General features: G+C 38.8%; 3 protein-coding genes across 5 annotated transcripts; 2 read left to right on the forward strand and 1 right to left on the reverse strand.

The window, feature by feature from the left end:
* Positions 1-3,546: 3,546 nt before the first annotated feature.
* On the reverse strand, positions 3,547-12,499 carry mau2 (MAU2 sister chromatid cohesion factor). 2 transcript variants are annotated; one of them, XM_026375437.1, is made up of 19 exons: positions 12,106-12,499; positions 11,932-11,949; positions 11,752-11,817; positions 10,855-10,950; positions 10,673-10,767; positions 10,561-10,588; positions 10,319-10,474; positions 10,040-10,186; positions 9,853-9,943; positions 9,669-9,772; positions 9,483-9,560; positions 9,083-9,148; positions 8,803-8,886; positions 8,658-8,707; positions 8,496-8,573; positions 8,306-8,417; positions 8,042-8,132; positions 5,098-5,225; positions 3,547-5,002 (listed from the first exon to the last, which is right to left on the reverse strand). In XM_026375437.1, exons 1-19 carry the CDS (start codon positions 12,418-12,420, stop codon positions 4,928-4,930), a joined length of 1,878 nt encoding a protein of 625 aa, XP_026231222.1. In that variant the 5' UTR covers positions 12,421-12,499; the 3' UTR covers positions 3,547-4,927. The 2 variants fall into 2 exon arrangements, with proteins under 2 accessions (XP_026231222.1, XP_026231221.1); XM_026375436.1 differs by having other exon boundaries at positions 5,098-5,228.
* Positions 12,500-12,999: 500 nt separating this feature from the next.
* armc6 (armadillo repeat containing 6) lies at positions 13,000-16,260 on the forward strand. The gene is made up of 8 exons (XM_026373723.1): positions 13,000-13,093; positions 13,304-13,445; positions 13,978-14,063; positions 14,162-14,723; positions 14,837-14,982; positions 15,071-15,202; positions 15,327-15,464; positions 15,568-16,260. The coding sequence occupies exons 2-8, from the start codon at positions 13,325-13,327 to the stop codon at positions 15,778-15,780; spliced, it is 1,398 nt and encodes a 465-aa protein (XP_026229508.1). The 5' UTR covers positions 13,000-13,093; positions 13,304-13,324; the 3' UTR covers positions 15,781-16,260.
* A 1,026-nt stretch (positions 16,261-17,286) lies between these two features.
* slc25a42 (solute carrier family 25 member 42) lies at positions 17,287-25,197 on the forward strand. Of its 2 annotated transcripts, none has more exons than XM_026374690.1 (8): positions 17,287-17,651; positions 19,604-19,777; positions 20,058-20,169; positions 20,392-20,417; positions 20,609-20,775; positions 20,918-21,034; positions 21,175-21,326; positions 21,443-25,197. In XM_026374690.1, exons 2-8 carry the CDS (start codon positions 19,685-19,687, stop codon positions 21,766-21,768), a joined length of 993 nt encoding a protein of 330 aa, XP_026230475.1. In that variant the 5' UTR covers positions 17,287-17,651; positions 19,604-19,684; the 3' UTR covers positions 21,769-25,197. The 2 variants fall into 2 exon arrangements, with proteins under 2 accessions (XP_026230475.1, XP_026230476.1); XM_026374691.1 differs by having other exon boundaries at positions 19,604-19,765.
* The last annotated feature ends 1,979 nt before the right edge of the window (positions 25,198-27,176 follow it).

The raw sequence follows: 27,176 nt of genomic DNA on the forward strand, positions 1-27,176 counted from the left end.
CTCTCTAGATGATCCTGTGTTATCAAGTCCGATTGTTTCCTAACACTCCAGGCTACAGGTTGTCTCGTATAAATACGATCAGAGCTCTACCAAGGGGCCATCGTCACATCGTCACATTATCACCCCGTTGAAAGCAAAACTCAAATGAAGATAAAATACGGTAACACTGTGGAGGTAGTGATGAATCTAATCTCTGTAAATATTATCAGTGTTCTTGTGGACCCTGGGACAGGTAATGTTACCTCCATAATAACTTTATTAACAACTACACTTACAACACAGCTATTTCACATTTGTCCATCGTAGAAGAAGGATCCCTTCTCTGTTGCTCTTTCTGAGGTTTCTTCCAATTTATTTCCTATTAAAGGTTATTTTGGGAAATTTCTGATTAGACTGATGGTCTCAGGACAGAGTGGATGAATGTATTATATTGTTGTGCTCTTCATTTATACATGTACTGTGTTTTTGTCATTTGTTCTGTTTCATCATCTTAATCTTGAGCGAGATTCTTAACACACTACCTTTATTTAGTTTTCATTTTCAGCTGCCTGAAGGAGAGAACTGAATCCTACAGTTGTCTTCAACACAGCCATACTTACTGTATTAAAGACCACCGTATTTCCAGACTGATACTTGAGGCCTTTGGCAACTTCAGCGGGATTTTTGTATTTGGAAAGTATAATATGATCACTATGATGAATGTCACATGCTGAAACTGTCAAATAAAAAAAAATGTGATCACAAAGAGTGGGTTCACCAAGACCATGGATGTCATCCAACATCAGTCAAGACATGAAAAAGTCAAGAGGTCATAAAAGTCATTAGGTTGTGTGATTCGAGGATCATTAATAAATGATTCATGTTTTAGAATAAGAAAATGTTTATTTTAATATAAGTGAATAAAATGACCAAACATGACCAAAGTCATTAGGATTCTGGAGAAATATGAACATCCATCAAATAGCAATATCTGAATTTGGACCAAAGTGGCAGCTCCACAAACAGACATTTCTTTGGTTACATTACTAATGTGCATAGAAATGCACATATTGGTGTTTATTTGGCTGATTACAGGAAATATTAATAATATTTAAATTGTAAAAGTGCCTCTAAGTGTAATAAGCACACAAGTGGTTCAACATTTTGTCATCGGAATATGACTCATGTCGTTATTGCTAAATACTGAACAGATGAATAAGTAAAATATAAATAAATGTATTAATGAAATATTAGTAGTATTAACCAGTTTTTGAGACTTTTCTCATGTAAGTCACTCCTGCAGTGGGAAATCCTGTACAATAAGGATTATCTTATTAAGATAGGGAAACTTACCTGTTATTTATTAGAGTGGTAGAAAAAAAACAAAGAAATACCCGGGAGTATAATAAAACAATCTACCTATTAACAGTATTTAGATCTTATAATGAAGGTTGCTCAACGCGGTAGTTGTTTGTTTTTTTTTGATCGTTGGGATTAGGCCACACAGTGCTGTCTGATGGTACTGTTTCTTATTCAATTCACTGAATTATTCAAGAACTCTACCTACTTTGCCACATTTTGTTCACTTATTATAACCATTACATAACAAACCGTAGCTGGAAGGTACTGAAATGTCAGAGTGGACATTTTGTGTAATGGTGTTTTCATATCAATTGGTATTGCTGATGAGGGTGAGTTGAGGATATCCACTAAAGGTGACATGAGACGGTTTAAACACATGTGTACAGTGTGTCAGGACAGAGCTGGTAGGACCTGTCAAACTGAGCTAAGGTCAGCATCCAGCCTCTGTCTCCTCTGCCTCTCTCTCCGTGTGGAGTAGGCCTAATGGCCGCCAGTACAACATGACAGCTTCAACTTAATCCTCATTAAGTACTGTAACAATGCAGGAAGTGGCTGCTGCAGTCACGATTAGACGGGCTCACTATTTGGCAGGAAATGGCTCCTTTCAGCTGCGTCCAAGACACCTAGAGCGTCCCAAAACTTTTCACTTCTCACCGATCCTTCCCTTTGGGCATCGATAGTTTTTTTTTAAGTAGCTATGAGGAGATACGGCAGCACGGGAGAAATGTAATATGACGGAATGATGCTATTGAATAAAATAATAATTTATATGTAAAAAAAAATGAACGCGCTCTCCGAGGGGTGCTGCCGACGAGCAGACTACTGTCGTGTCCACATTTACACTTTAGGTGTAACATTTGGCAATAAAATGTTTTTTTTTTTTGTGAACGTGAATCGTGACAAACACTAATTGAAGTGTTCATCCATCCGCGACCTTACTCTCAATAAACAGCTGATCTTTTCCTGATGGCATAGGCAGATAATAAAGCCTCACTTTCCACTTCTTTAGCCTATGTCAGTAAAATAAAAGTGCACATAATCATCATTTCTCCTCAGTTCAGATGATTTTTGGACTGATTTATTGTTTGCTTTTTATTAGCCGTCCTCAAATTCACTGCTGGAATAGCCAACATCTAAATCCTACATATTTCAATGTAGCTTTAGTAAATAAAGTGCTTTTAGTGCTCAGACTCACCAAATGAGTAGAGGCAGTTGTAGACTAATTATATTGATGAACTAAACAACTGGCTCTTTACAAACTCCAGGTAATAAATTTGGTAAGTATAATAGGTTACTTTATGAGATTACACAGTGTACTAAATGTATTATATAGTACTGTAGGCCTATTTAAACTGAGGTAGTTAACTTTAACTTTGAGTATTTCTTTTTTTATGATACACCATACTATTTATGATCTGAAATGAGTCATTCTGCATGACGAATACTTTCACTTTTGGTACTGTGTGTATTTATAATAGCCAATACACACAGTTACCTTTTGAATGTGGACCTTTTACATGTATCAGTGTTTCTACACTGTGGCTTTTTTTTCCCCAGTAGTCCTCCCACCATTAAATGATATGATGGTGTCCTTCAGGCTGACTGTCCACTAAAGAATAAAACTCTCTCAGCCCTGCAGGGTCATCACAGTCCCTGTTGCACTTTAATGTAACAGGGACTTAATGTATGTCTACCTCATGGGAGGTAAATGTATGTCTACCTCATGGGAGAGGGCAAGTAGCAAACTTTAAAAATACCTGCTCATAAATATTGTGTCACATACAACTACATCAATGCCCTGATGGATTTCCTGTTCATCTGCTTTTCTATGTTGGATATTCAGGTTTTTTAATTTCCAGGCTTACAGATTTTCATAATTTATGAGCAATGAATAGAGAAAATACATACAACTTCTGAAACAGATGGTTGGCTGTTATGCAAAGTGGCCCGTTTAAGTCTTTAAACTTAAACTCATTTTAAATCAGTTTTGAGACGTGAGATGCAGTGACACCAAGAGCACCTGTACCTCTCTGCATTGATTGCTTTGCTGTATATTAAGTACCACAGGCAATCTACGACTTGGTCAGTCATATTTTAAAAGCTGAGTCAACATGAATAATCAAGTCATTCTTCAGAAATGATAAGCACAGTTTGAATGACAGATTAACACAGACCAAACATTCAGTTTATTAAATAAATGGCATACTTACTTATACTTTTATTGCAGTGAATACTTGCAAATGACCAAAGTGAGTAGTTTATTTTGAAATAATAAAAACTATGAAACTGTAAATCTGTATAACTAATGTCCTTACTCAATAAAACCTGCCATTGTTAGTTATGGCAAGAACAAAAGCATCTAGTGTAATGAAAATATAAATGAAATAAATAAGTTATTCAAATACAGATTTAACCATCTGGAACCAATCAGTAAAACAGAAAACATTAAAAATAATCGAGAAAAAAAAATATTCCAAAACTTATACATAGAAAAGATAAAAATGAAGTTTCATCTGAAACATTTGTGCAAACAGGTAACAGTCAATGTTATTAAGTAGAAACATAACCATTATAAATAGTTATTGACTCCAGGCAAAGTGTGCACAACATACAAACATAAACCACAGGGAGAGTGCAATGAGAGAAATCTAAAGGGAAGTACAGTTGGATGATGGCAATGTCAAAAAATTACTGAAATGATTTGATGCCTTACTTTTTCAAAACATGTTCGAGTACAATTTTCTCACCTTCAAAACATTAATAAACACCATTGGATACTGGGCAAGCCAGTGTCTGCACTTATATAAAATTACAATATCAATTTACATTGTCCTCTAACTCAGTTCAATGTGAATGCTCCTCTCGTTTCCTCTTGAAACACACGTGCAGGTGTCCACTCCACCACCAAACACACCACTACACTACACTGAGATCATGACAGATATAGTTTGCTGCATATTCAAATGTATCCTACGATATACGGTGCATCAAAACTGGCCAAACAGTGCTTTGAAAAAACAGACATTGAGTTCATGTACAACACTGGATTTGGACACTAGCCCCATGTGATTAATCTGACCGATCGATATTTTGCCTATGAACGGTTTAAATTTGTTAGTAATTTTATACTGCAATGTGTTGTAACAGAATTTCTATTTGTTAATACAAAATAATAAAAAAAAATACCTCCATGAATGTTTTTCAAAGATGGGGGCTGAAATAATGAAATGATTGAAACAAATAGTGGAAAAAGTTACTTAGAGTTTGTTGAGATAGTGGATGCCACTCTGTATTTGCTTTATTAGCCATCTGCTGGTGGTCATTTTCTATTTAGCATTTCCTTTAATTTTCTGACTTTGACTAAAGTTTCTTCTAGGGCTGGTAGAACTGATAAAACCACTCCAGAGTGCATCAGTGTAATGAAAACTGTACCCATGATACAGTGGAGTATGTCTACAGTTTCTTATTTCATTATGCCACTTTTCTCTCCTCTTCATCTGGCATTTCTTGTCATTTTATGTAATGTTCTTCCCTGTAAGAGCTCTTCTGTGTCTCCCCTTTTCACAGTCAGGATGGGAAGTTGGTTTCAGAGCAGGCTGGCCAGGCTGGTTGTAGGACCATTCTGAGGCTGAAACTGCACAGGGGGGAGTCCGTCTGTCCACTGCAACACAACAGATTACCGTCTTTAATAACCAAAAGAACAAACAACAGCATCCATGCAGGTTGGATTGACTCATTGTTTCATGTTGTGCTTACACTGATGAGGTTGTGCTCAGGGAGGCTGCAGGCTGCGATGTGGTCCTGTAGTAGCTGCTGGGAAAAGTTCTGGTGCATTTGAGCTGCCTCGTGGGCATCCATGGTGTTTCCACAAGCCTTGTTCAGATCTGCTGGGAAAAAAAAAAGATTTTGAATATTGAATTGTGACTGTGAAGCTGCTGACCACAGCAGCAGTTTTATGTTCAACGATCTAGGAACCTGACGTTGAAGCCATCCTTGAATATGCTTAGACTTATCAAGTTATAGTAGTGTGATTAAGTGTTTCCATTGTCTACATCTAATTCAGTTGTGGCTTCTCTAGTGTATCAGCACTTTGGCTGAATTATATCTCTGCTTCCTTAGCAAGGGATCTTTATGTGGTTAGGAAATGTTCTTTTGAACTGCACCTACAGGGCAGATATGTAGTCTGATCTATCCTTTAAAGGTATGGTTCACAGACTGTAACTGTGTAGTGGCAGAAAACCTGGCTACACCTACATCACACATGGCAGAGAAATTTACCTGTAGAGACCAGGTTTCTCCAATCACTTACCCTGATTACAGAAATCAGGTTTTCTGTTTTTATGATAGTTAAGAAATCAACTTAATGAACTAAATTAAGACCTATACAGTTTCTGTTAAAGAAAGAAAAACCCACAATGGTCACTAAATTACTGTGAAACTGACAAAAGTAATAATAAACAAAAGATTAACTCATGAAAATCAGACATTGCTTTTGAGTTGTGGTTCAACAGAAATTAAAAACAAACAAACAAATCAAACTGGCCTGGACAAAAATGATGGTACCCGTACAAATGAATGAACATAATTTGACCATAGAGACATGTTAAACTAAAGTGTGTCCTGTAATTAGCATCAAAGGTGTCTTGTAACTTGTAATCAGTCTGTCTGCTTATTTAAAGGGTGAAGTGGCCACTGTGCTTTTTGGTATAATGCTGTGTACCACACTCAACATGGACCACAGAAAACTAAGGAGAGAGTTGCCTTAAGAGATATATTTAAAAAATGCTGACAAACAAGGTAAAGGCTGTAAGACCATGTCCAAGCAGCTTGATGTTCGTGTGACTACAGTTACACATATTATTCAGAGGTTTAAGGTCTACAGGACTTTAGACGACCTCCCTGGACGTGTCCACAACAGGACAGGCAATCACAATTTGAAGACACAGATAATATGAACCGTAACCAAAGAGCCCAGAACAACTTCCAAAGACATTAAAGGTGAAATCCAGCCACAAAGAATTCCTGGCTATCATTACACCGACAAAAAAACACTCCAAATCTGCCAAGAAACGGCCGTCCACACAAACTGAGTGACTGTGCAAGAAGGAGACTAGTGAGAGAGACCATTAACACACTGATGACTACTATGAGGGAGTTACAAGCTTCAGCAACTGAGACAGGAGAGACTGTACATACAACAACTGTTGTCCAGGTTCTTCACCAGTCAAAGTTTTATGGGAGAGTGGCAAGGAGAAAGCCACTGTTGAAGAAAACCCATGTTAAATCACGAATTGAGTTAGCCAATAGGTGTTTGGTCTGATGTGACCAAAATATAGGACAATCCTCGAGGACGATCTTACTCACGCAGCAAGACAACTACGGCTTGGGAGAAGATTTGTTTTCCAGCAAGACAATGACGCGTAGCACACAGCGAAAGCTAAAAAGAAATGGTTTACCGACAACAAGGCGAATGTTCTGGAGCGGCCGAGTCAAAGCCCAGACTTGGTGGACTTGAAAAGGGCTGTTCGCCCCCAATCCCCATACAACCTGACAGAGCTTGAGAAGTTTTGCAAAGAAAAATGGCAAACAAATTCCAGTTTCCAGATGTGTGAGCTTAATTAAGACCTATCCACATAGACTTCATGCTGTGATTGAAGTCAAAGGTGCATCTACTAAATACTGACCTGAAGGGGGTGAATATTAATGCAAACACTGATTTCACCTTACATATTTTTATTTAATTGACATTACTTTGTAGTAACCTGTTTTTTACTTTTACATTAATGAGGTATTTTTCAAAAGTTGCCAACTTTTATTGACTATGATTGATTTATAATGTCAATGAAAGCAAGAAACATCCAAGGGGACAAATACTTTTTATAGGTTCCGTAAATCTGTGCAGGACTCAGGACTCAGTCAAGTCAAAAGTGCTGCCCAGTCTCAAAAAGCTTGGTCTCAATCACAAGTCATGGTCCTCCAACAAGATAATAACCCAAAACACAGCTCAAATCATTGGACTATTCTGAAGTGGCCTTCTACGTGTCCTGATACAAATGCTACTGAAACCTATTGAAAGAGCGGAAACAGTCTGGAGAAGGGACCCTTCAAATCCGAGACAGCTGGAGCAGTTTGCTCATTAGGAGCCGACCAAAGGTACAAAAGTCTGACTGAGAGTTACAGAAATCCCTTGGTTGCACCAAAAGGTTGTGCAATCAAATATTAAGATAAAGGAACCATCATTTTTGTCCAGGACAGTTTTAATAGTTAGTTTTTTAAAAACCTCTGCTGAGCTACAACTCGAAACATTGTCTGATTTTCATAAGTGAAGTTTTAGTAATTTTTTGTAATATCACTTTCTTTGTCAAAGAATGAGTAGGTTACCATAATATTTACTGCACCACAAATGTACAGTACACTGTATACAGAATCTTGTAGGCTGAAACCCTTTCAGGACACTTCAGCTTTCCTCTTGCACCCCCATCAGGCCAAAATATAAATGTATCCTTTAAATGCAGATGTAATGAAAATTGTAAATTCCATCTTTTTGGATTGATGTATTGTATTTATGTTGTGATTAACATTTCAGTTTTAATGGGTTCACAGTACGGTTTTGGAATGCATGTTTTACTTAACATATTTTGTGTAAATGTTTGACATACTGTCACAACCTCAGTGTGAGTGAACGCAGTGACAGCTGTACCTTTGAGAAGTGCGGAGGACCAGAGCTGCACAGACATGTCTGGGATCTTACTGGCCAGCTGCATGGCAGGAACCACCATATTGTTGCTTTCCTGGAGGAAACGTGGAACCAGACATGTGGGCAAACATACGTTGCTTTGGATAAAAGCATCTGCCAAATAACTAAATGTAAATATAATGTAGTCGAGATCAAATCTGCAGTCCTACAACCTCTGTTATACTGTGTGTGGTCTAATGGATAATTTATGGTGATTTCTGGACTCACCCTGTGGTTGCCCAGGACAAAGAAGATGTGTCCAAGTAGGACTAGCGAACAAGCAGTAAGTCTGTTTAGATCCTCCGCATTTGACATCTTCAGAGTCTCCCTTAGAAATCTCCTGTTGGTGCATATTTACAAAGTTGAGTGATTCAGGTATCAAGGTAAAGTTTACACTACAGTAAAACTGAAAACTTACTTGGCCTCATTGTAACGTCCCTGGAAGAAAGACAGGAGCCCTCTGATGTAAAATGCTGCGGCTCGTAGACAATGAGAACTGTAAAAGTGAAAATCCCATTATTTTTACATTCAGCAGAAAATATACAACAAAATCACATGACGAGATAGTTACTATAGTTACCTGACAGGAAAGTTGTGATCAGGATTAATCCTCTCTAGAAGGCTATACAACTGATTTGAAAAGCAAGTTAGCACCAACGTACAATAAAAAAACATATATGAATGTGTGAATGTTTAACCGTTGTATATATATATATATGTGTTACCTCTTGATGTCTGTTGCCTTCCCGTATGTAGACGCTGGCCAGGTTAGTTACAATGAATGTCCACAGCTCCTGGTGTGTTGTCATCTAGTACAAGGAAAAAAGAGAGAAATACTATTTTCTTACGTAGCCTACACCTCAAACTATTTATTTTTTAAAACATCTTCAAAATGTGACATCACTGTCTGGGAAACTCTGAACTTTTAAGGAAACAATATTAACTTGTGAATAAATTACCTTTTTATAGGTGACAGACGTGCAATATTAATGGCACAAAACTCACCTGTAGAGCCGCAGTGAACTGAGCCTCGGCGTTATCCATGCAGTTCACCGAGATGCAGTAGAGGCCCTGACACAGAAGAAGAGGAAACAGATGAGAATGGTTCAAATTATCCGAGAAAGATGCATTTTGTCAATAGCAAGCAGCTCTTCATTCTGTTTCAATCTGCCACCGAGGCACTTAAACAAAGCTAAATAGAAAAAAAAAAAGAAATGTCCAAAAATTAATGTTAGTAGAACACAGATTTCTGAATCATTAAAATAAACACAATATTTCTCTGGAATCTATCCTGAAGGCAAATGTTGATGTTATTCTGATTAATATATCATGCTATTTATTTTTCTTATCATAAACATGTGTTTCCATTTCTGTAAAAAATGGGTTTATTTGCTTGTAGACATACCAGAAGTGTATGAAGCTGTGCAGCATGATTCGTGAATAACCTGGGAGACTGCTGGCAAAGTTGACAAACCTGAGAAATCTAAAGATAAAGAAAAAGACATCACTGTCTTAAGCAGGGTAAAATTTATGCTTTTGTTCATAATCAGCAACTGTATGACAACAGATTTCCCGTCACAGCAGATCTCACCTCTTGTAAAGCTGTGGCCTTGTGTCCAGTGACAAGCCGGCACATGATGATATGCTCCAGCAGGATGACTTGAAACGTGGACAGGATGGAACTGCTGTCGAGCACTTTGAGCAGACAGATCAGAGGTGATTCATCACTGTCATCGACGGGGACATAAACAGTGAGAGTAATTCAACAAACATACTTTTCAATTTCTCCAGCTGCATAAGAGCTTTGTCTGTATACTTTTGTGCTTTCTCCAAGTAGCCCGCCTGCATGGAGTGCATCACCGTCACCTTTTGCAATAGAGAGGGAGAGAAACCCACCCCCACATATATAGCATTGCACAACTCAAAATATTATGCGATTTTCAGAGTTTGACAAAATCTCACCAGATACACAAGCACACACATGTGCTCTTTGGGCAGCCAGTGGAAGAGAGCTGCTGGATTAGTGGGTAGGATCTCATCATCATGGAGAGTGGAGATGGTCTGTATACACTGCTGAAGCTGCTTCAGACACGGCTTCACGCTCTTTACCTAAAACCAATGTATAAGAAAAATATTACTTTGAGCATTGCACCTTGTCTAAGTATTAGTAATTTCTGTCAATGCCTGTAGCTGAAATTAGCATGATACTGGTTGCAGGTCATGAAACGATCAATACTGTACCTGTCCAGCATCCAGGTAGTGTGTAACCTGTAGCACGAGGAAGAAAACTCTGAGGGACTCTTTCTGAATGGGGTTTCCCTGCCAGTTCTCCACGATGGTACCACACAGCGTCAGCAGAGGGTGCACCTCGCTCAGCTTCCTCTCCATTAGCAGCAGCTGCAGTCGCAAACGCACAAGCAGTTAACAGAACTGCATAAATGATATGCAAACTAAGGTGTTAAATTAGTACTCTTTAAGCTTACCATTCCTTTACTTAGTAAGAACAGTGCTCTGTAGAAAGAGAATAGAACAACCTTTGGGCCACAGATCAATGTGCAATCTCTATGTGTTCAAACAAAAATCCAATACTTTTACCTTGTATACTCAGAGCCCATGACTCTTGCATACTCTGCTCCAACTCCTAGGAGGTCACAGGCAGATACCAAGTCCTTCTCCAGTGCATGCAATTGCTGGGAAAAGAAGATCATCCCACACATACAGCCAATGCCTCACATAACTTTGCCAGCATGAATCTGTAATACACGATACTTTCTTACTGCCAGTTGAAAAAGAAGTCTGCAGTGCCAGTAGGGAGTTTGCTGAGAGATCTGGATGGCCTTCCGTAATACCGGTTTGGCTGAGTCCACCAAGTTCTTTAAAACAGAAGTCAATAAATGTGTTACTTGAAATGAGCAAACAACTAAGCAATATCTTTCCCCAGAGACTACTTTTCACATTGCACAATTTCTACAGAATTAAATGGTTCTTTTGAAGATTTTTTGTGAAATATAGTACAAATGGTTTATTTATTTAGATTTTTACTATTTTATAATTACATGAAAAACATAAGGAATCATTAAATAAGCGGTTTGTTTGTTATAGCTGAATAAATTGGACTAAACTCAAAATTAACCCAAGTACTCACCATCTACTTATGTATTTTTAAGATCTATGTCCTGTGTGGTTTGTCAAAAGTCATAAAACAATGATATAATGTGGTTCACAAGTGTGGTTCCAATGTAATTACAAAGACTAAAATGTCAAACTAGCATTCATTAGCAGTGCTACAGTTCAGAAAGCCCAGCAACAAATAGCAGCTGACCATTACATTCAGCTGCCTTTATGGATCATGTCACTGATCCTTTGTTCATCAATGTGGTCAACTGAGAGTCTCAGTGGCACTAAGAAGCTATGATAGGTGGATAGATAGGTGGACTACAGGAAGGATGAATGTTGCTGTGCACAAAGTTACTATTACTTATTAAAGCAGTGCCCAGAAGGCAAACATTTATGAATCAGTTATTAAAGATAAATGTATTTATATCACACAGTAATGCACAGCACATAAAACACAAATACAAATAACAACAGATTGTATTTGACTTTGTTCTGCTTGTTTTTCATTTAGACATAAAAAAAATCCTTCACAGAAGGGATGAGATGTTTGCACCTACCTGTTGACAGTAGAACTCTGACAGTATACTCGCTGCTTCAAACTTAACATCTTCAAACTGAGAGATCTGATACAACTAATAAGGAATTTTCCTACACCATTACGCACAGTGTTGGTAAAACATGATCTTTGACTAGAGGCACTTTTAAATAATATCACGTCATGTAAAAAAAAAGGATACTTGTTGAGATATGAACCACTGCAGAGAGAAAAGAAAGCAGGATGTTAGAGTCAGCATCTCACTGGGTATAAAGTTTAAAAGTGAGCTGATGTAATTAATGAAGAAGCATCGATATGCTGCACATGTACACGACTCTTATCATTTTCAGAGAGGCTGTATCCCCCCCCCCCTCACCGCTTTCTCCAGGTGAGTCTGGGCCAGCTCGCTGTTATTTGTGTGGCGGTACAGCACGGAGCCCAGCTGCAGGTGAGTCCGGGCCTCGACCCTCGGAGGCGGTTTAAACTGAAACACCGCCTGCAGACAGTGGACACACAGACGGATCTTCGGCGGACTGGACGTGCGGAAATGTTCTGCAAAACCCAGCAGGGCCAGGTACCAAGGCTCGGGGGCCTCGGCGGTCCCTGCCATCTTGAGTTGTAAAAAGCAATTACAAAAAAAAATACAAAACAATAATATTGTTGGGTAGACGTCCGCCGAATTTGTGGTCATCCACAGCCGGCGTCTGTTGCTTTTTCTATCTCAATCATTTGCACGAATCCAAGTCCGAGCGCCAAGCTAGCCAGAGGAAGAGAACTTCCGATCATCGTTTTCAAAATAAGACAATATGAGTCCTAGTAACACACATTTTGAGTCTGTTATGATAGTGGCATAGCAGCAACAGCAACAATAATATAAATTACAGCTAGCCAACTCGAAAAAAGACATTTCACTGCTAATATCTACTAGACAACGGGGTTTACTACGAGAACGTTGTCAATTACAAAATGACTCCTTTATTTTGAAGGGAAATTTGTCTTTCGCCTAAAAGTGGCAAAATGTACACAAAATGTGTTCTCTCTTCCTAACATAAAACACATTAGCTAAATGATTTGTTTCGCTATTCGATTTTTTTTTTATAACCCCAGTGATTAAAAAAAAAGTTTGTTTTGATGCAACACTGTCGATTTGTGGAACTAATGTTTTGTGATGTTCAACCCGAGCAAATGTACGAGCGGGACCTTTTGCGTCATTTACTATTCACTTACAATGTTCCGCACAATTCACGCCCCGCTTGTTCCTGAGTGGTGACTACAGCCGACTACGCCAAATACGTAAGTCAGCAGCAGTGGTCGGTTCATTCATGACAGTGGAGCAGGCTGTTTGTCGCAGGGCGGTGAAAACAGTTAAGTTATTTGTCTTGGGTCTGTTTTTAAGCAATATAATCCTAAATTACAATATCTTTATGTGTATATTTATCAATGTCAATAGCTATAGCCACATAGGAAGAAACACGACATCTATTAATTGTTCGTTAGCTAACAATAGTTGTTACTAGCTACCATGAAGAATAACGCATCATCGCAATTGTTGTCATTATCATATTTCATTTCAGAGTGTAGAATAAGGTGGCAAAATGGCGAAAAGGAGGATCACACAGGAGACTTTTGATGCAGCAGTCAAAGAAAACATGGAGGAGTTTGATATGGATCCTGATGAGGCATTGAGGGAGGCTGTGGAGCAGTTTGAATCTCAAGGTAAAAGCACAATAGAGTATAGCGTCTAGTTACTGATCACTGTACAGTTTGCTGATTGTTGTCTGTGAGCTTGGATATTTACTTTTACTTTTTAATTTTTTTATCCAGTTATGATAAACCTAAGCAGAGAATTACAATGGCAGGTGAAATATATGAATCAGGTGTCTATCTATGGTGTGCAGGTGGCATTATTGATTAACTTAATCATGGATGTTCCGGTCTCTGAAACCTACTACATTATTTATCATGGCAGAGATATGGTCTCTAGTGACACAGGAGCCGTGAAGTCTGATTATTAATTTTCATACATGACGCTCAGGAAACACGACTATTTCAGAAAAATCTGTTAAAATTATATGATTTGTAATTTTCTCATATAAAAAAAATAAACAGCATTCTCATTAAACACTTGTTTACAGACATATCTGTATCTTAATGAATTAAGATTAATGAATGAATTAGGTCTACATTGTTATTGTTTTATGTTTTGTGTTTAATATTTTTACACATTAACCCTTACCTGTGGATGCAGGTGTGGATCTCAGTTGTATAGTAAAAGCTATACCAGCTGTATCATCTAATGACAAGGAAGAAGAGCAAACACATGAGGTGTTACAGGTAAGGCTAACATGTTTTGTGAAAAGACTAATTACTGCACTTGTATCTTTTGACAAAAAAATCTCCAACTCTATGCTCACCTCATTTTTTACTTGCAGGCTTTGGATTCCCTCCAAATTGGGAAACGGGTTTCTGAAGTGATGACAGACTTAAAACGCTTTACTGAGCAGTGTTCACTTGGATTTGCCCAGAGGTACCTGGCTGCCCAAAAGGATGCATATCCCACTATCCTTTCCTACTGCAAAAAGAGTACGGAGGAGAAGGAAGCTCTGTTGGCTGCCCTGTCTGCTCTGGCTGCACTAACAGATGGACAGCCAGACCTGTTGGATGCAGAGGGCCAGCAATTCCTTTTGAATGCCCTTAAGAAGTACCAGGCAGATCCCTCTGTGACGTGTGTTGCCATCTGTGCTGTACGGCACTGCTGTTTAAAACATGAACAGAATAGGCAAGATTTGGTTAAAGGTGGAGTCCTGCCATTGCTGACCGGTGCCATTACGCAACACAGTGGATGTGCAGAGCTGGTGAAGGAGGCCTCTGCAGCTCTTAGGGTCATGACATTTGATGATGATGTCCGTGTTACATTTGGGCATGCTCACGAACACGCCAAGCTTATTGTTCTTGAGCACAATGGACTGAAGGTTTTAGTTGAGGCTGCAAAGGGTAAGTCTAGCTTATTACTAGTCTTTGTGGGTGTTTAGCATTAGAGCTTCAGCTAAAGTGTTTTTTCCACTTCAGATTCCAGTTTCTTTATTTCTTTTGTCTCTTCCTTACAGCTCACCTTGAAAATACATCTGTTTTGAGTGAGCTTTGTGCAACTTTGTCACGTCTGGCTGTAAGAAATGAGTTCTGCCAAGACATCTGTGATCTGGGAGGATTGAAACTCATGATGACGTTACTTGCAAACAGCTATGAGTCAGCGGTAGTGTACACAAAAACAAGAGATTGTGATGAAAAATGATTCAACATTCAAATGTGTTCTGCTCACTGATCAGATTTTATCATTGCAGGAGCTAGTTCGGCAGGTCCTAAGTGCAATACGAGCCATAGCAGGAAATGATGATGTCAAAGATGCTGTTGTTAATGCTGGTGGAGTCCAGCTTATTGTAATTGCCATGAACAGACATATGAGCAATTCTTCAGTGAGTTAAATATAAAACCTACATGCTATATGTGAATGGATTTCATCTGAAATTGTTTTTTGTTGTGTAAACAGTTGAGTAAATTCTGCAGATGTTAAATGATTATATTTATGTTCTGTTGTAGGTCTGTGAGCAGGGATGTGCATGCCTCTCTGTCCTTGCTTTGCGTAAACCCAACAACTGCAAAGTCATCATGGAGAATGGAGGAGCCTTGGCTGCTGTGCAGGCTATGAAAGCACATACTGATGCTGTCAATGTGCAGGTAATGTGAGGTCATTACTAATTGATATACCCACTTAAACATAAACAGACCCTGTCACACCCTGCAGAATCTCTATGTCACTGTTTTCCCCCTTTATGAACAGAAACAGGCATGTATGCTGTTGAGAAACCTGGTTTCACGAATGCATAACTACAGCCAACCAATCCTAGAGATGGGAGCAGAAGCTCTGATAGCTCAGGCACTGAAGACCCATCAAGACTGTGGTGACGTGGGTAAAGCAGCACTCAGAGATTTGGGATGCCAGGTGGAGCTTCGCGAGCTATGGACTGGCAAACATGGCAGTCTCACTAACTGAAAGAAGAGGAAGGCATCAGTTAAGATGGTCCACCCTTAGCTGAGTTTGCCTTAAGTGCATTTTTAGTCTAGATTTAATATTATGATGTTGGAATACATAACCAAAAGCTGAAACCGATGCACATACCTTGCTAGACACATTTGTACAATGTTGTTGTTGCAGAAGAAGCTTATGAAAAGTGAAATCAACCAAGCCACAAGTCCCACACAATTTGTTATTTATATTTTGTTTACATGTCTAATTTGTATCTGTAACACATTTACGTTCATAAAATACTAAATATAGATTTGAGTGTTTTGTGCAATGACTAAGTACAAGTGTATTTGATAGTCTCCAGCAAAGAACCAACCTTCCTGATCAGTTTATTTAGTTTGTTGTTGTTGTTGTCTTCCCTTGATCTGATGCTGCTCCCACAGCAGCAAAGAAAATTGCACTGGCTGCAACAGACTGGTAAAAGATTTGCAACATCTTGTTGCACACATTAAATCCTTGTTGCAAACACATTAAAGTCAGGTGATTGTTTCCATACCACTTTATGAACAGTCCAGCCGGCCTCTGTACTCTGCCTTTTCGTCACCACTAATACACGCTGCGCTTACAGAGCCGTCTGCGAACTTCTGCAGATGACAGGAGTCAGAGGTGTACAGGGTGAAGAGGAAAGGTGAGAGGACAGTCCTCTGGGGTGCTCCTGTCTATCACCTGCTCAATCTGCATTTTAGGAGCAGGACAGACTGGACTGGATTAAAGGCACTGGAGAAGTAAAAAAAAAAAAAAAACACTAAAAAAACAAACAAATGCTGTACTGCAAATGATTGAACTGCAGTGCTTACTGCTGATTTTTAACATGTATAATGCCATACACAAATGGATGACAAATCTAAGTTTGATAGTGGGGAGTGGTTTCTGTCGTACTACTACTGCACATTACAACGATATGAATTCACAGTCACCAAATCTGAACCCAGTTGAAGACCCTCCCTAAGGGAGAATATACTGCAGACTGATGGGTTAGACAGTGGTCTCCACCGTCATTATCAAAACACTAAATGAGGGAATATTATTTGATAAATACTGTTTGTTCCTCCAATTAAACGTCCAGAGACGTATAGAATCAGGTGTATTAAAGCTGTTTTGCAGCACATTGTGACCCAATACCTTACTAAGACAAATGTCTTCCCTTTAATTTGTCACCCATTTACTAGAGTCAAACATTTTTTGTTTGTATATGCATACTTACAGTATGACACCCAGAGATCTTACATATATACCAACAACGAACAACAAATGTTTTGCATGATCACTTTTGGTGCTTCAGCTCTTTCTTGCTGTGTGCCTGTGTTTACAGTATCATCACAGACTAAGATACAGGACGAACTGTAGTGAGGAGGCGCTCAGCCTGTGTCCTGCCCACGCCCCTCTAACCGACCTATCCAAGCGTCGCCCGCCTCGTTCACACTACATTTCCCACAATGCTCCTGTGCTCGTCCTTGTCAAACCCCACTGTGGTGCTTTCAGGTTGACAGGAGAAGTAACAGCAGAAATACACGGTGTTCACAGTCATGTAAAGTCAGTGCTGGGCTGAATGTGACCACTGAGAAATGTTTGAAAGACAGTGCCTTCTGCTCCAGGAGACAATTTTAGCAAAACGAAAGTTTACCATTAATGTTTTCCGTTATCGACGAGAGTAACATTGATGTTACTGTAGCGACGAGCTAACTAACAGCTAGCTAACGTTGACGTTACTTAACCAGCTTTAGCTAACGTTAACTTAGAAAACAGGTTCGGATCGAGCTGTTTTCGACTTGAAACAACACATCAAGCGAGCGGTATCAGAGACTCAGAAATCTTCGTGCCGGTGTCAAAATTATAAGGTAAGAAATGTTGTGTTTATAAACAGTGACAGCTAGCTGACCGCAAAGGGTGGCTGAGTTTAGTTAGTGAACAGGTTTCAACAGGAGTGGTGGCCGAGACAGGCAAGTGTGGTGACTGTGAATGGATGTCACAATCTCTCCCATACTGGTTGAACATTATCTCTTAGACACAGCATGTGTTAACACAGATAATTTAAATGGCATTGATCTTACAGCCAACTTAAAATACCAGGAGTCAGACAAAATAACATGAACGCCTCAACAGATAAAAACAAGATCACGATTCTTCTAAATGTACAGATGCCAGCAATTGTGTTGATTAATCATTTATTATGTGTTAGTGTGGTAAAGGCGTCTGACAAATGACTAAATGTAAATGTATCTGTAAAGCGAATAGGATGATTTATTTTCCTCATTTGTTTTATATAATTTAAACCAAACAAGCACTACTGAGATGTCACCTTTAGCATAATTGCAGTGTACACTAAAAACAATTCATTGAAACAACCTTGAAACTACATTAAGCGTTCATATTAGGTTGTCCACACATTGTTACCATTAATTAGTATTAACACATCATGCTGGTGAAGGAGAAGTGGGTCACAGAAGTTTCTCACAAAAGCCACCCAGCACAAAAGAAGACACTGACGGGAGAGCTTTAGCTTTCTATAGCTGTGTGTATAGCATGGGAATGAGGTATTGAATTATAGATGATTAGTGGAGGAATGTGGAAATGGCAACCAAACAGAAACAACTAGCCATCAGGGACTGTAAAGCGATAGTCCTGGGGAAGGAGAATTTAGGCAGGGGTGTGAATAAGGACAGTGGGTAAGGGGCTAAGTGCTGATTTGAAGATCTGACGTGAAGTCCTGTTGTACTGCTGCCAACATCAGTTGCCCATGACTACCCAGCCTTTCAGTACAGCCTCTGTTTGCTCTCTTGTCTCATGCCTTTTTATTTTGTTTTGCTTAATTCTCCTCATTCCTGCTAAACTCGGTGAACTCTGCTGTGATTCAGTTGTTTTGGATTTTTAATGCGCAAGACATTCAGCATCTAGTTATTCTTGCCCTAGTTTAAACATACATTAAGTGAACTTTCAAGGCTGAACCAAACATACAATAGTGGCTGCACAGAAAAATCATATGCTTGAAGTAATTTAAAAACAATGAAATTATTACATCTTTGTCCTAAAGGGAACCTAACTGACTAACTTATTTTTCCCTTTTGATATCAAATTTCTTAATTAATTAATTATTTAATTAGGATTGTTAATGTAGAGTGAAGTTGGTTTGAATCAATCAATAATCGTAACAACTGTATTTGCTATATGGCTTTTTAAAGAGGCCACAGTCAACCTAAAGTGCATAAAGGAGAACAATAATTGATTGTGAAACTTGTGCTGTGGTGAACGGAGAGCCCGTGGGGGTTGAAGGTTGCATGAATAGGTGATTTGTCCCGTGAAATGATTAGGTCATTGAAAACATCTTTGTTTGCAAAGGTAGTGAGGTCACCCATGGTGTTGCTCTTAAGTTTATCTCATGTGATGCACTAACTAGATAAGGAAAAATGTCCTGAACGATATTGAGGTGAGAGTTATCTGGTGTGCTAAAAGAGGAGAGACACCAGTAGTTTTTTTGTTTTTTTTTGTACATTTTTTGTCAGACACCTTTCACCTACAAGTAGTTCTGCCTATTGTAGTTGTGGAAGTTGGTTAGTTAATTGGATTTTTCTTTAGCTGACTATTTATTAGATGTGTGTAGTGTTTCACTTAGTTTAAAAACAAGAAGACCATCCCTTGCTGACATTATTTTACATGATTCATTGCCTGCCACTGGATCTGATGTAGTTCCCTGATTGTAACATGAGTAAAAGTTTAACCACCTCACTATCTTTTTATTTTATGCTAAAAATAAAACATAAGACATTCTGACCAGATCTTTCCTTCTGTGCAGTTTTCAGCACCTGCTGTTGATGCTCGTCTAGCGGTTGAATTCATGAGCACTCTCGGTGACAGCCGTGCATAGCACTCTGGGATGGGGAGTGGAGTCCAGGAACAACGGGCATCACTCACGCGGGGAGAAGTGCTGCCGCTGGCTTCTTCCAGTCAGTCAGAAGTGAGCGATGAGGTGACATTTTACAGTCATGAGCCTTGAACTCTTAAAGGAAAAATCCACTTACAATGACGTCCACTTGCTAATATATTACTGAATATTATTTCGCATTGCACGATTTCAGTTGTTTGTAATTTATTGTCAGCTCCTCATTCAGGTGCTCATATATTGTCCTTATGTAAGTTGTATTTAATGGTTAGCAACTTGATTTATGTAAGGATGCAATTTTTGCTAAATTCACTCTGTTGACTCTAACGTTGAGAACCCTAAATGTGATTTGTCCATGTCTGTGCAGAGCTTGAAGCACACTCGGTCTGTCCTCAACTCGCTCTTTTCAGGGGCTTTAGCGGGAGCTGTGGCCAAGACAGCTGTTGCCCCACTGGACAGAACTAAAATTATCTTCCAAGGTAGGTTGGATGCTCTGCTGACCTCAGAGTGGAGGATTTTGGGTTACACATGAACCCACATGGATGACATGGAAGTATACTTAGACTAAATGTTTACTTTAAATAGATTTCTACTGCTTGTAGTACAACAATAATAAAATGAAATCTTATTTTGGTTTTACTTAAATGTGAAGAGCTGTAATGTGTCATTTATACTGTCCATATTTATGCTTTGTTTTTCAGTGTCTTCAGCAAAATTCTCTGCTAAGGTAGGTTGGACTTAAAGGATAATTTATAAAACACACTTGTTTCTTATGTTTCTTATTCACATGCAAAAGCATTTACAGTTATTAAGATTGATTTCCAGTCTAACCTTCAAAGGAACAGGAACCATGTTTAGAAACAAAACTTTAAACAAGTGTGAGAATGCATTTGTTCATGTGCTCGCGCTGACTTACAGGAGGCCTACCGGTTGATCTACCGTACCTACCTGAAGGATGGCTTCTTCAGTCTCTGGAGAGGGAACTCTGCCACTATGGTGCGAGTCATCCCATATGCCGCCATCCAGTTCTGTGCACATGAGCAGTACAAGAGGCTGCTGGGAAACTACTATGGCTTCCAGGGGAAGTAAGTGAGCGAGTGTACTTGTGTTAAGTCTAACTAAAAATTACCCTGTATGTTGATGCCTCGATTAAGACTTTCAATATGTTTCATGAAACAATTAAAAAATGTAAATGTAGGTGTACATTTATTTTTCTTTGTATTCCAGAGCCCTGCCTCCAATTCCAAGATTGCTGGCTGGTTCTTTGGCTGGTACCACAGCAGCCATGCTGACCTATCCTCTGGACATGGTGCGAGCTAGGATGGCTGTAACGCCAAAGGAAATGTAAGAGCATTTAACAGGAATTATCTACTCCTTGGTCTCCGATCCCGTGAACTTTACAGATTACAATAACATTGTTGCAAATTCAGTCAATAATTAAAGTGGCCAAAAGAGGATTCTCAACTTCTGTTTCTCTGTTTTAGGTACAGTAACATTCTGCATGTGTTTGTGCGAATTTCTCGAGAGGAAGGCCTGAAGACGTTATATCGAGGTTTTACTCCCACCATACTTGGCGTTGTCCCCTATGCTGGTCTTAGCTTCTTTACTTATGAGACTCTGAAGAAATTACATGCAGGTAATGCTCTAGCACCGTTGCTGCCGTCCTTGTTTATTTCCTGACATGCACTCACCTCGTTTAAATAATTGTTTACTGAATGGCCCTTGTGTGTCACATCTTCTTCTCCCTTCTAGAGCACAGTGGTCGCCCGCAGCCCTACTCATATGAACGCCTGGCTTTTGGAGCCTGCGCGGGTCTCATTGGCCAATCAGCATCTTACCCTCTGGATGTGGTACGACGACGTATGCAGACTGCAGGAGTCACAGGTCACACATATGGCACCATTCTGGGCACTATGAAGGAGATTGTGTCTGAGGAGGGTGTCATCCGTGGACTCTATAAAGGTCTGAGTATGAACTGGGTCAAAGGGCCCATTGCGGTGGGGATCAGCTTCACAACCTTTGATCTTACTCAGATTCTCCTAAAGAAGCTGCATCAGATGGGCTATACGAGTCGATGATGTACAGAGTGGAAACCGGTTATGATAGGGTGGGGTGGGTGAGGGACACACTGGCTCAGGATGTGTGGGTAATATTAATGTATCCTCTTGCTTTATCTGCGCGCAGCGAGGGATGTGCAGTCTCTGTAGGTGTGAGACATGTAGGGTGGTACCGTTTACCTGTACACACTGTTGTCAAGTACATCTAAGTGCAATACGCTCAGTGATTCTAAGTGTGTACACAGATTATCGTGCTCCTGCCCTTGTAGACCAGGTTTGTGAGTGTTTTTGTCACTGAGGGTTTAGATGTTCTCTCTCTCACACAGAGGTGTCCCAAATATCTTGCGTGTCCGCTTAAAACTGACACCTTAAAATGCAATTTATGGTGCCACTCCTGTGCTGTTGACTTTTAAGATGTAGTGGATATAATAAGAGAAAGATTTGCCCTCTTGGGATTTGTTTTGTTGTGAGTGAGTTTGTTTAATGAATTATACCAAAGGTTAGCACGTGAGCTAGCTGCAGAATATATTCTATGATGTTAGTGTACGCACAAAAGCCTAAATCTTGCTCAGCACAGAGGTAACAGCGATGGTACTGCCATTTAAGAGGGTTTGTTTGAGTTGAATATAGTGACATTGATTTGGGTCCAGAGGAGCTCCTGAAGATTGACTTTAATTTTTAATTTAGTTTAGCTGACAGATGGGAGCTGACAGATGTTCTATATTTTATGCCAGTGCCAACAAATATCATTCATAAACAGTGCCCATGTTTTTTTGTTTGTTTTCACTACAGTAATATAATAGGCTTTTTAAAATATTGTTCACTGTGATAGATAGTTATGTGGTCAGACATCTACTAGATGATTAGGCAGATGTTACTATGAAAATGACAGTTCAGTTTAACCTCACATAGACATGCAGTCTCAAGTAATGCAAATCAAACAGTTTGACAGGTATTTCTCCAAATTTGGGGTCACACACGGTAGTTTAACAGTTTAGTAGGAACATGTGTAGTCTAATGAACGCTAATGCTGTACAACATGCCTGCAATGCCATTTACAATGTTGCTTTAAAGATAATAATTTAATGATATTGTTTTGATTACAGTATATCGATAGCTGTTTGTAATTTTGTCATCATCATGTCAGCACTCACACAGTCATGTACACAGTACACAAATATCGTCTTCCATTTTCTGCCATTCATGCCTGTTTTGTTCTAAACTTGGCAAAACACTAGTTCACATTTTAACAGGTCATTGAAATAACAGAAAACACTTGTATAGCTGGCTGGTACAGAATTTACTAATGGACTCACTTAACTAGAAATATGCAAACACAGCACAACATAATTTAGTACATTGTAGTGTTTTCAGTATTATACTTTACCTCAGCGCATATTGAGATCATTCATTAAATTGTCATGTGGATTATGACACATTGTTAAAAATGGGACTATGCACTCAGTTTTCATTTGACCGTATGATCGTTTCAACAGTATTGATGCCGGCTTACAGTCACTGAGGAGTGTCAGTAGTTTCTATACTTAGACCTCACATGCTGGGAGTGTGAGTGAGTGAATGAGTGAGCAACACAGTGCAGAGCCAAGTGGAGCAGAGAGCAAACAAGTGTCCTCTTGGACAGAATAAAGCAGGAGACAGTTTTTTAGACCGCTAGTTTAAGTTAAAAGAAATTTTAACACTCACAGATAGTTTATTTTATTATCGATTGATCTTAAAATGATTTGAATACCACAGGACAAATGCCTGTAGGAATTACTGGAGCCCAGAGTAATGTCTTCAACACTCACATACATACAAGCCCCCAATATGCTTTTAATGTTGTGGAAGAGAAAAGTCATTCTCTGCTTTTCTAAACCTCTTACCTGCAGGTTGTTTTTTGTGTTTCACTTATCCATTTAGCAGTTAGTGATTGTTTCATCAACTGGGCTGGATGTTTTTTTTCTACTGGTAATGTGATCACCGACTGTTACCGGCTGCCACAGCAGCTTACAAAAGAGGTCAAAGTTCTTAAAGACTGTCTAAACACAAACAGATGCACTCGTATTTTGGTTTAATGAAATAGTCACAAACTTGGCAAAATTAATTTTTACATTACTAGTTATCTGATCTTAGAAGATTAAAGAAGAAGACTGGATTGCAGTTGATCCTAGCTCAGTTCAATGTGTTGCTACACTGTACATACCCATTTATTAAACTCACAGCTCTCACAGCTCTTTAATCTGCCTGTCTCACCATCCCATCATCCTTTCACCTGTCTCCTCATGAACAACGTTTTCATCCATTGTTGAGAGAATCAAGAGAAATGTAGCATCCTGTTAACTGGACTGAATTCTTATCAGCAGACAATGGAAAACTATAATGCATTGAGGTCAGCCACACAGTAGTAGATGCACGGTTAGTCTTCTGATATTGATGTGTTATCTTTAATCTGGAGGGAAATGTGTAACTAAGTTGAGATCAATGATGAAACCTGCACATTCCAAGCTGAAGTGACTGCTTGGTTGAAAAGATACAGTAACTGTGTGAAGGGTAGTTACTGACTCCTAAGTGCCTAGCGAGGAGTAGTTACGTTTTACTATGACTGAGCTACTACTGCTAACCGTTTTGATGGTTGCTTCTGTTTTCTGGCCTTGCTTTGGTCGTGAAGTAGGAATATTTAACAAGCAGCAGGTTTGAGATTTTGAAATTGTTAGACCGCTGTGACTGAATGTATTACTTCAGGTCCAGTTTTTGTATGTGAATTTTATAATCTTCTAAAACTGCCTTGAAAAGTATTAATGTCAGAGGTCAGATCATCTTTGACTCCCTGTCAGACCCAACCAGTCCTTTCCGACCAGTTTAGGACTTGTGTAGGATGATTTACAAAATGACAACTTTTCTTTTTTTAAACCCTGATTCAACATAAAAAGCATCACAGTGTTATTATCTCACTATTGATCCACCTGTAGATCACAGGAGGTGGGTAAATCCCTGATGAAATGTAGTGGGAAGAGTCAACATAATGCTTGGAACAACCTCAGACAATCATTAAATGCCAAAAAATTTTTTCCTTTAAGAGAAAGCTACAGTTTCTTTGATAAGTAGCTTAATTAGAAGTATTACTGAAACACTACAGACTGGTAAAAGTTGTGATTTTGTTTATTTGCTCTAATCAAAGCAAATTGAATTGTTTTAACCCTATTTGTGGGTAATCCTGTAGACATACAATGCTAATGTTTTTTTGCATGTTATAGCGAATGATCTCGTCTTTTGTTTCAGTGCATCAGTGATACAACAGCTGTTTTGTAAGTCTCAGTAATTTGTGCCAACTGAATGTACCACACTTACTAATATCGCATCCTGTGTCCAGTCTGTACTGTCGAATGTGAATTTGTAGGACGTTTGTTAAAAAAATCTAATTCTCAAATAAAACTGGATGTTGACAACAGATGTATTTGCGTGTGTTAAGTTATTTTTATTGTTCCTGATTTATGTGGAAAAAGAGCTGCCAGAAAACCTGAAAGAAAGACAATGATTTATTTTTAGCGATACAATTTAGTTTTGATAATCAGATTTTCATGGTTGTACATATTTATTGTTTGTTTTTTTTTATTGTTTTGTGCCACTTTTAGGTCCCAGCAACATGGGGTTGATTAGTCCAAAAGTGAAACAGGTAAACAACATAACACGAATAGATTACTATGGAATTAACTGTATGAGTAAATAATAACTAGATACACAAATAATAATACAGAAACAATAGTAATAATGTGTTTCTATGGATCTGTAGATATTAGTATGGAGTACACAGATATTATGTATTTAGCCAAAGGTCTAATCAGTTTTTGAAAACTGGGTTTTGTTTATTTAATTTGCACATTTAATCCTCCATGTTTTCATTCTCGTGTTTCATTTGGACTCCGGTACATATGTACGAGTCTTTGTTCACAGTGAAGACACGTTGTGTGTAATGACACCCAGTGACCTCTTGAGGACGCTCCATCCCCTTGAATGAGCGCGCTCCTGCGGCTGTAGTTCCCCTGGAGGACGCTAGGTGACGGTGCAGCACGACTCTGGGAGCAGCGGGTGGAAGGTGAGCTGGGTCAGACGCTGCTGCGAGCTGCCTGAGGCCATGCTGGCGCTTTGAACTTGACCGTGAACGCAACACAGCAACGAGCGATCCCGCTAAAAACAGGCGAGATTCATTCACATGAATGATATTTTTAAAAATGCAGAGGTTGTGTTATGCTCGACTGTGATGTATCCAGATTTTGCAGAAGGAAAATGAATCCTTATTTGATTTTACACGCGATTTTCCCGGCGGTCTGTGTTCATGCTGCGTCTGTTTAAATCCGACGAATTATTCGCTTTTTCTGCTTGAAGCTGTCGCGGTGCTCGGACCGGACTTTTGTGTAACAAGATTTCTGGGAACGTGGGACAAAAAAAGCACAGGAAGAGAGGAGCTATAGGGAAGACAGAGGACTAATTAGAGAGTGAAGGAGGGAGGGATGGATGGAGGCTGTCAGAGGACGTGGTTGCTATAGATACTTGGCATGATGCCATGTGGAGGCAGAGCCAATTTGCATTTATTCAGATGATGGCTGCTCTCCCTGTTTCTGAAGTAAAAGCAACAAAACGGCACTGTGTCCTTTTTTCCACTAAATGTATTCTTCGTAACTCAACACGATTTTAATTTGAGTGCAAAACCCAGTGAAATGCATCTTGAAATAAGTTCTGTTAATATTAATAGTGTTGATGAAAAATGTGCTGCTCTGGGTCATTATTAACAGTAGCCTGTTTATATTTGATGCTGCTGCAAACATTTTCTGTTGTTTGTGAAGAAGTCAAAGGGCTTTTTACACTGTTACAGATAATTTAATTTTGAAAGTTGAAAGTCTTTGAAACCAGTCTGTTGCTTCTAATTCTTTCTTTTTTTTTTTTTTGTAGTAATACCTCAATATTTTTATTTTCTTTTACTGAAAATACAAAGTGTACAGTTACCACATTAGCTACTCTCGGCCTGAGGACAGTTTCTGAAGGCCTAAATGTGTTTCTTTAGTTAAGCTTAAAAAATAAAATCCAGCATTTGTTTTAGTTTATTTTTATTTTTTTTTATTAAAACTCATGCCTAAAAACACATCAAGCAGAAGCTCTTACTACAGGTTGGGTTACAGTGAATGAAAAGCATATTAATCCGCCTTCTCTGAGTGCAGACTGTGGCCTGTGGACTAATAGAAAATTATTTTTCTGTTTTTTTATACTCCTTATATTTGCTTGTAACATTTATTATCATTTATTTCTCTGCACTAAAATGAAAAAGATACAACTAAATGACACATTAAAAGTAATTTATTTATTCAAAAACTCAAAAAACAAACAAACAAAAAACAGTAAAAATAAACTAATAATAATTTATCCTGCCACAAAAT

This window comes from Anabas testudineus, chromosome 17 (genome assembly GCF_900324465.2).
Source record: "Anabas testudineus chromosome 17, fAnaTes1.2, whole genome shotgun sequence".
Taxonomy (NCBI): Eukaryota; Metazoa; Chordata; class Actinopteri; order Anabantiformes; family Anabantidae; genus Anabas; species Anabas testudineus.

What these genes read in the sequence shown, in the direction of transcription:
- armc6 (XM_026373723.1), top strand. Translation starts at nt 13,325, where the DNA reads ATGGCGAAAAGGAGGATCACACAGGAGACTTTTGATGCAGCAGTCAAA. An exon ending in GACATATGAGCAATTCTTCA is followed by an intron (nt 15,203 to 15,326) that starts GTGAGTTAAATA and finishes GTTCTGTTGTAG; the next exon opens with GTCTGTGAGCAGGGATGTGC. An exon ending in CTGATGCTGTCAATGTGCAG is followed by an intron (nt 15,465 to 15,567) that starts GTAATGTGAGGT and finishes CTTTATGAACAG; the next exon opens with AAACAGGCATGTATGCTGTT.
- mau2 (XM_026375436.1), bottom strand. Translation starts at nt 12,420, where the DNA reads ATGACCACAAATTCGGCGGACGTCTACCCAACAATATTATTGTTTTGT. An exon ending in CACAGCTTCATACACTTCTG is followed by an intron (nt 9,149 to 9,482) that starts GTATGTCTACAA and finishes CTTCTGTGTCAG; the next exon opens with GGCCTCTACTGCATCTCGGT. An exon ending in GTCCTCCGCACTTCTCAAAG is followed by an intron (nt 5,229 to 8,041) that starts GTACAGCTGTCA and finishes TTTTTTTCCCAG; the next exon opens with CAGATCTGAACAAGGCTTGT.
- slc25a42 (XM_026374690.1), top strand. Translation starts at nt 19,685, where the DNA reads ATGGGGAGTGGAGTCCAGGAACAACGGGCATCACTCACGCGGGGAGAA. An exon ending in AGTCAGAAGTGAGCGATGAG is followed by an intron (nt 19,778 to 20,057) that starts GTGACATTTTAC and finishes ATGTCTGTGCAG; the next exon opens with AGCTTGAAGCACACTCGGTC. An exon ending in CAGCAAAATTCTCTGCTAAG is followed by an intron (nt 20,418 to 20,608) that starts GTAGGTTGGACT and finishes GCTGACTTACAG; the next exon opens with GAGGCCTACCGGTTGATCTA.